Source organism: Gavialis gangeticus, unplaced genomic scaffold, assembly GCF_001723915.1.
Source record: "Gavialis gangeticus isolate Ggan-Ray unplaced genomic scaffold, GavGan_comp1, whole genome shotgun sequence".
NCBI classification, from domain to species: Eukaryota; Metazoa; Chordata; order Crocodylia; family Gavialidae; genus Gavialis; species Gavialis gangeticus.
The window spans coordinates 8654189-8662917 of record NW_017729033.1 but is presented as its reverse complement, the minus strand read 5'-3'; the positions used below and the strand labels follow the sequence as shown (position 1 = coordinate 8662917).

The following is an 8729-nucleotide window of genomic DNA, read 5'->3' as shown; positions in this document are numbered from 1 at the left end:
CGGTTTATTCCCAGGAAAACCTTCTAAAACAAAGCACAGCTGTGCCTTCGGTGTTTGACATTTGCTGTCTTATAAACCAACAGTCATTTGAAGACAGACAGCTGCGCATCTGGGTTAGGTGTTCAGCTTAAGAGACTGAACTGTACAAAACGAGGGACACGTTAGGAGTCACACTTGAGAAATAAGTATACATCTCCTTTTGGCACAAATCATACTTAACCCCCCACTGGCTTTACACATCCACCTAGTTTTCTGCAGCTGATTTTCACAGGAATGAAATGTCCTCATTTGCTGCTGGAGTAGTTTCTTTTCCTGAATTAAGACCCACAGCAGCTATTGCATGGTTTAATTCCTACCTTTTAAACAAGCATTTCTGAAGATACCCAAGCACATGTATGCAAATTCATGCAGGTGCAAAAGGTGCGATTGTACTTTTGCAAGCGGCAGGCATCTTTGGGGGTGGTATTATCTTTTACTGGACCAGGTCACCCCAGATGAAGAATACCTTGCATCTGAAAGCATGTCTGACTTTATGCCAATCATGCTGTTGGTCCAGTAAAAGATACTACCGGCCAAAAATCCTGGCCTCTCGTAGAATCCCTGGACCATGACAGCTGCAACATCACTTGAACACTTGAATACTTCTGAAAATTTGGGACTAACAAAATCCTATCTTGATTCTCCAAGCTATTATTTACTATAGCAGTGCTACTTTTCCCCAGCCTGTCTCTTTCGGGATGCAGCTGAATGTGAATTAGCTTTTCAGTTTGCTTGGAGACAGAGTAAAGGAATGTAAGCCATTTTTTATATTAGAGTTACCATGACTTTCAAAGCATTTCCATTCCAGAGGCCAGGTCTTATGAAGCGTATCATAGAATCTTTAATGCCCATGCACAGCAGACAGGACCTGGCTTTTTAGAAGCTAGTCTCTAAGACAACAAAATAAAGTCTGGGACATAAGTTATCTAAGTTGGAAGAATAAAGGACTCAATCCCCCAAGGACTTGAACTTATGGCTGCATGGACCAAATAAACCCTACAACAATCTTTTTTTCCCCCATCCAGGACACTTTCCAAGCCAAATTCCATTCAGCATGGAACTAAGGGGAGAGAGATCTAACGAGGTTACTGAAATTCATAGAAATGTCATAGAAACTGAAAGAATAGATAATTCATTCTTGATATTCACAGTCGCCAAAAGGGTACATGCTGACTGCCTGGATTACACAAATAATAGGACATCCTTGGGTTAATTACTGCTGCAAATCCAATTGCTGGGCTTCAATTAGTGCATATCTTCTAGGGACAAAAAAATCCAATTCTGTTTTAGAATTTCCCAGTGATGCAATCCTTGGTAAATTGGTCCAATGACTAATTACTCTTATTCTTAAACAGTTATTGTTCCAATGACTAGTTACTCTCATTCTTAAACATGTGTACCTTATTTCTAACTTAAATTGGTCTTATTTTATCATCTAGCCTTTGGGTCTTTTTAGATCTTTGTGCGATACAGTTAAGAGCATGCTAGGAGCAAAGTATCTTTCAGCAAAACAGCTGTTCTAACCTCCATGACAGCCATGCAAGCCAGTAGGAAGAGTACAATTAAAAAGGGGTATTTGTTTTTCATTTAATTCATTTAAATACATTTCCCAAACACAAAAGATTTGTATGCATCTGTGGGCTTAAAAAAAATGCAATTATGTTAACAAACCCACCACTGGTTTACCTCCAACAAGCCAATCTAACCCTCTTCATAAGAGAGAAAAAAAAAATGAAAGACATTCCTCTATTCTCCCAATACTAAGAAACCATTCATAGACTTCTTTCTACTGTCCCAAAATAGGGAAAATAAATACATTGATTGACCATAATAATCCTAATGAAAAATTAGCATTACAGCGTTCCCTTCTGGTCAAACCCGAGCCATTTTAGACCAAGATGTTCTATAATCAAAAGGGCCGCTCAGAAAGTGTGCTGCTAGCAACCTCTTCTCTTTTATGCTGAGGCAGCTGCAGATTGAGTCACTCATCTGATTGCAATACAGCCTGATTGGGAAGGACAGAGAGGAAGACTCATAGGTGGTCTTCAGCTTTTTAGAGCTTTATAGGTCAAACCCAGCACCTTAAATCAACGTGGAAACCTACAAGCAGCCAGCGTGGACCAGAGGGCACAGCTCTAATATGCTTGTAAGCTACACAAGGCTTCAAGCAGATGATTGAGTTCTCCACCAGCCCAAGTTTCCAAGTGGATATGAGAAGCAAGAGCATGCCGAGCACACTTGAATAATACGATCTTGAGGTGGCAAAGCCATGGGTGATAATAAGAAGGTCTGCATCCGAAAGGGAAAGAATTAACCCTCCTGGTCGAATAAAAATGACTAAAGATGCCACTGTGATGGTTGCTAATTGTATAGTGGGTTTTGCTTGAATAACTGGGAAAATCTAATAAGCAGCTGTGAAAAAAAACCCAGTGTGTAACAGGCCCCCAGCCAGTGATACAAGAGATGACATAATTAACTTATTATTTTCCATCTTAATTTTAGGTTATATAATTGTACACTATGCTTTTTCAAGCTTGGAAATGGACTTTTTTTCCTGTACAGATCATATTCTTATTTCCCAACACTATAATCATCATTTTTTCTCTTCCAAAGGGATAGTAAAGTTAAAAAATGAAGAGATAAGAGTTGTCTTTCCCTTTCTTTAGCTTATTAAAAGTCATAATGTTAGGAAAAACAAGCTTAAAAGAATGGGGCTCGTTTCCCCCATGGACTCAAATGATCATCTCAGATAAACTCAACCTTCTGTGACGTGCTCCTGAACAATTATTGTAGGGTGATAATTTTTTTCTGACAGAAGCTCCAACAAGATTACAAGTAATTTTAATACTGAGAGAAAATTTAAAGCATAGATTATGTGAACATTACTGCGTCATCAGTTAGGAATATGTCAGAGATTGCTTTTTAAAGTAACACCCCACAACTTTTCATTGATGTGCACTGCAAGAGTCATTTGGGATCCTGGAGCTCATTTAGGATTCATCTGTTTGGTCTGAAAAGGAAAGGTTAGTTGACAAGAAAAATCCCACTTTTTCTGCCATCAACTTTGTGAGTGGTCTCATCCTCTGCCTGATGATGATATTCATATACTGTTATTCATATACTAACCTTCCTTGGTTAAGTCTCAACCAAGTCAAAATAGAAGAATCAGCACTGCTACTTCCTGGTATCATTTAATGAAGTCAATGTCTCCTGCCTTGTAGATGGGTAGGTTACACGGACATTGTCAACACTGGAACTCAAATTTCTTTCTGACTTTCAATACCCACTATAACTATTAGCAAAGGTACAGTGGCAGACTGTTTAAGGTATCCTACTACTCTCCACAGGAACGAGTGTGAGCTCTGCAGTCGTTTATACCAAAAGCTGCTCTCAGTCGACTCACCTGAAAATGGTTACCAGGTCATTCAGGCAAAGGAGTCAAAGATGGCCGAATACAATGTTAGCTGCATTTCTCCCTTGCATGCCACTGGCTAAGGAACTGACATGGCCTTAACCATACCAGCCCCATAAGTTGCACTCTTGACAGGACCTATGACCTTGAACTTTTGATAGCTATTAATAAGACAAAGGCAAATACTCATCGCACAAATTTATGCACTTTAGCTGCCCTGCAGAACTTGCAAGAGCACTGACCAGCATCCATGGATTCACCTGTCTCTTCTCCAGCAAAATCAGCATGAACTTTGCTTTTGGGTCAGTTTCTATATCCTGGTTAATTTCTTGAAAATATTGTTTTAGCCTTATAATGTACCTCTGCAGAATTCACCAGTTCAGATTACACGGAAAAAACCAAAAGTGGCAGAATGATACAATGAAAAACACAACTTGGGATATCTTTCTAGCATGGGTGAATAGTGCCTCCCAAGTCTGGGGAGGGAGAGGTACCAGATCATCAACGGGGGTAGGGTTGTGGGGGAGGTTTCCCAGCAGCTGATCACTAAGCCAGAGGCGAAACCAGAAGTGCACTTCCGGTTTTGTAGCTGGTGCTTCCAGGGAGTGCACGGCCAATCTCAGGGGGTGAATCTGTATGCACCCCTATGCATCACCAATACTTCCTAGATCACATGTGGCCTGAATACTGATTAGTTTAACAAGCTTAAGATGATAGTAGAGTAATAAGGGTGGAGAAAAATGGAATGAGTCTCCAGAATTACACAGAGGATTTTAGAGGTAAGGGAAAACCAAGCTTTCTCTTGCCTGCAAATGGAAGTTCCCCTGCCAACACGTTAGATGTTGTTCTATTTTATATGGGGAGATGGTGTAAGCCAGGGCTCTGAACAGGGGGAACAGCTGAAAGGTTGATTTGTGGCAGCTTATATTAGAGAGGGGAAAAAGCATAGGCACAGGTGAACTGGAAGATCCTTTAATATGAGGATCTTGTCATTTCACTCCCATCTGGGAGGGTTATGCATGCATCTGAGGCTCAATGGCTTAGAGGAAGAAGAATTACTTCCACAACTGTATTTCCCCAACCATCTGGGCTTTCCACCAGCCACTAGAACCCATACATGACAAATATAAAATTGGGGGTCTACATAAATGCATGAAATGATATCTGGTGACAGGAAAAATGGAAGAGAGGAAAACCATTTTAAAGTGATCTGACCACCCCAAATCTTTCCAAGTATTTCCTCATTGCCATGCTTACTCAGAAGCACAATTTCATAGTTGAGAGCTACATGAAATCTACTTAAAGGGATGGTGGTTGTTTCAGGACTACCAGTTGTCTAAATAGGGGAAACTTGCTTTTTATGTTTAAGATTCTTCATAGGAATCTGTTGTTCTGTTTATAGGTAATTTTCACCTGGCCTGGTCTGGGAGTTAAAGTTTCCCTTAGCTTCAGCAACTCAGAACCAAGTCTTTCAAGTTTTGTTTCTGGATGACAATGAAAACTAAGACAGAGACTGACTCCAGGGTTCATGTTATTTAGCTCATTATTAAAATAACAACAAAAAAGGATGTCTGAACAAACTGAACTAGATGATTAGTCAACTTTGGAATGGTGTTTTCTTTACCGAAAAAACATTCAAAACCATCCCTTTCAATAAGGAGTATGTTAATTCATTTCTTAATTTAGGTATTAATAACACTTAATTCATAACATGGACACCATACATACACTAAGAAGATAACACTCCACACCATTAGTCAAGCTCATAATAGAACAATTACACTAATGAAGAACTACTTCTACTGTAATAGACTTGTCACCTGCAATGATCAAATGACCTCTTAGACAGTTAAGCAAGGGACAGACATCACACAAATTGATTTAAGTCATCAGAAACTGATTTAAACCTGTAACGGAATGGAAGTTGAATGCACATAAACTGGTTTCAAAATGGTTGAAACCAGTTTAAGATAGACCTGTATGGACACAGTATAAGACTTAAGTGATTTAGATTAAACCAGTCCATCAAACTTCTGTCCCAGATCCCCTCCCTACTCAAATTACCTTATTGCCCACCAGCATCCCATGATCCTTTGCATGCCCATGCTCTCTGCTTTGCAGAACCAGGCCAGCCCCACCAAAGGCTGTCAAACTGCTGAGGCAGCAAAGCCTCTTCTCCCTAACACTGTGTCTTGCCTGTGCCTGCCAGTAGCAGTGTGGGAGGAAGAAAGTAGATGAGTGGAGACACCACAGCGTGAGGGCCCCCCACAACTGTGCTTGCTCTGGTCTACAGGGGGCTGGGCTCCCCACCCTCTGGCACTGCCTGGCTTGGCTGACAAGCCACACAGTTCTCAGCCCTGCTCCTGCTTAGCTATGTCAGCCATGCTAGCCATGCTAGGCAGGATAGTAGGACAGTATTACCCTACTATCACCTTAACCTTGTTAAGCTAATGCAGACTCCCCAGCTGTCCTTGCTTGGGTCTGGGAGGGCTGGGGCTGGGCCCATGGGGTGGGGGCTCTGCTCCTCCCTGCCCACCACCTGCAGAAGCTCTCACCCTGCAGAACTAGACCCAGCCCCACAGACCTGAGCAAGCACATCTGGGGGCATCCTGCACTCCCCTAACCTTCCCCCGACCCTGATATAGACAGGCAGGAGCAGGGCTTAATAGCTGCTTGGGCTGTCAGCTGAGCCAGCCAGCATGAGGGAATGATGGGAACCAAAGCCCACCCCCCATCCTCCAGCTGTGCTTGCTTGGGCCTGGGAGAGTAGGGGCTGGGCCTCTAGGGTGGGGGCTTTGCTCCCCTCCTCCCCCCCACTGCTGCCTTACTTGGCTGACATGAGGAGGCAGAAGCCAGGGATGAGAGCTACAACAGGATGCCACTCAGTGCTGGGGTTGGGGGAGCAGAAGCCCCCACCCTGCAGGCCTGGCCCCAGCCCCTCCAGCCCCAGACAAGCACAGCTGGGGGTGGGGGCTCTGCTCCCCGTCATCCCCACATGCTGCTGAGTTCATCTGCCAGCCTGCATGGCTCTAAGCCCTACTCCTGCCTGCCCATGTCAGCCAAGCCAGGCAGGGCAGGGGGAGAGGTGGGGGAGTGTAAGTTCCCCCCAGCTGTGCTCGCTCAGTTCAGGGGAGGCTGGGTCCTGGCCTGTGGTGCAGAGGCTTTCACCCCCCCACTTCCAGCACTGAGCAGCTCAGCTAACAGTCCTGGCATGGTCTTAGTCCCAGCTTATGCTTGCCAAGTTAAGCAGTGGTAGAGGGTAGGGAGTAACAGAGCCCCTGCCCCATGGGCCTGACCCCAGTCCCCTAGACCAGAGCAAGTACAGCTGGGGGGGGAGGGTGTCCCACTGCTGCTGACAGGGCCACTGGCAGGTGGGGTGGGGCTGGCCCCATGGGGAGGCATGCAAGAGTGGCCCCTCCCTTCTGGCTTGGCCAGTCAAAGCATCTGCATGCCTCCTCCAACCCAATATCATTCTGGTCACTCCTGGTTCAGTTTATGCAGCTCAGAGAAACCTGGGTTGATTGAATCGGTTCCATCCACTTCAGGTTTTTTGAATGTCTGTACTCATCCTTACTAAAAATAATGTTGGTGCTTCTCATTAACTTATAGAGAACTAAGCCCCATGCAATGTCAACCTCTGTTCTAGAGGGGAGTAAAACAGCACACAGTAATGGATTGTGATTCATGTGCACGGATGGTTGTTTGTAGAAGCTATGCATGCAAACTCTGCCACATCTGAATTATTTTATAAATTTTGCATTCACTTACAGGCGTGAAAACATCTGAATCTCTTTGCTTAAAACATCTTGCTGCTGTCACACACTGTCGTTCCACATTTTACATTTTCTTCCATGTTAAACAATTCCGGCTGATTAAGAAGCAATGTCGGTACCACACAGCTTTTATAGTCCTCTCATCTTCTATGATACTTTCCTTTAAGCCCCCACCTTTATTTCCCAGGTGCCTTACATACCCTTATCATCAGAACAGCTTTCCTGATGTCACGAACTCCATCATAAACCAAGCGGGAAGCATCTATGAATTCATTCTCTTCAAATGGCTGTGGGACATTCGCACTCAAAGCTTCAATGGCAACCTCAACTTGTTCAGCAAAACGTGGCATAACTAGATTAAACAAAATGAAAAGCAGTAAGATTACAGACCTTCTTTCATGTGTATTTTCCCTTGCCCCTGGGCATAAATGCTTTCCAGCAGGCATGGGACACGCTGCTGTCACAGTTTCAAGGCTCAGGAAGGTTTACCGACTGGATTTGTGCTGACTAGATATGTGCAGTTTTCTGCCACATTTTGTCAAAGAAAAACCCCCGCAACAATTGCCTTCATGTATTTACCTCACATTACATGACAAAGCATTTACAACATTTTTCATGAAGTAAGATTCACTGTCTTAAAAAAAAAAAAAAATCTAGGTTATCTGGGGTGTCAGTAAATTACAAAGTATTTCCAGCAAATCTCAACTTGAAATGCATACCGTAGAGATAAGAAAATTATTGATAAAATGACCAAAGCACCATTTAATCATCATTCTGATTAACTTATATGAACTAATCAGCTACAGCCTTTATTGCTAGTGAATTAAAAAAAAAAACACATAAAAAGGCAGAGCATCTTTTATATGCAAGAATCTGGTAAATGCTATTTGGAAAGGTAGATGAGAGAGCACTGATTCCTCATTACAGAAATGTGTATAATGTGCAAGCTATCTATAAACAGCTGCAAATATTATTGACTGTTGTCTATGTATGCTTTATGAATGCATAAATGAAAATAATGTTTATTTGGTTTAGTAGTTTGCAGGCATTTCTATAGCTTTTGTTAGTGGAGTAACTGTAAAATCTTAGGATCCTTTCTTGTAAAATTTCCTAAACAATCCCTTTGAAGCTACAGTAATTACCACAATGCTGAATAATAAATATACCCAGAATCAAGTTCTTAAGGAACTAAACCCAAATCCTGCAAACAAGCAGTGCTGTTGACTTCAAGGGGAGACTACTCTGATATTTAAAGGAAAGCAGATGTATAACTATTTGCAGTTTCATAGTTTCATAGTTTGTAGGGTCGGAAGAGTCCTGAGATAGATAATCAAGACCGACCCCCTGCCATGGCAGGAAAGAGTACTGGGGTCAAACGACCCCAGCAAGGTGTTCATCTAACCTCCTCTTAAAGACCCCCAGGGTAGGAGCCAGCACCACTTCTCTTGGAAGTTGGTTCCAGATCCTAGCCGCCCTGACCATGAAGTAGCACCTCCTGATATCTA

At 42.9% G+C, this 8729-nt stretch overlaps 1 protein-coding gene across 2 annotated transcripts in view; it reads right to left on the bottom strand.

The window, feature by feature from the left end:
• CTNNA2 (catenin alpha 2) overlaps window positions 1–8729 on the bottom strand; it is a 1036033-nt gene that overhangs the window by 71296 nt on the left and 956008 nt on the right. For both annotated transcript variants that reach the window (XM_019526187.1, XM_019526188.1), the window contains exon 13: window positions 7425–7576. In XM_019526187.1, coding sequence (XP_019381732.1) covers window positions 7425–7576 — 152 coding nt within the window. The remainder of the gene's footprint in view (window positions 1–7424; window positions 7577–8729) is intronic.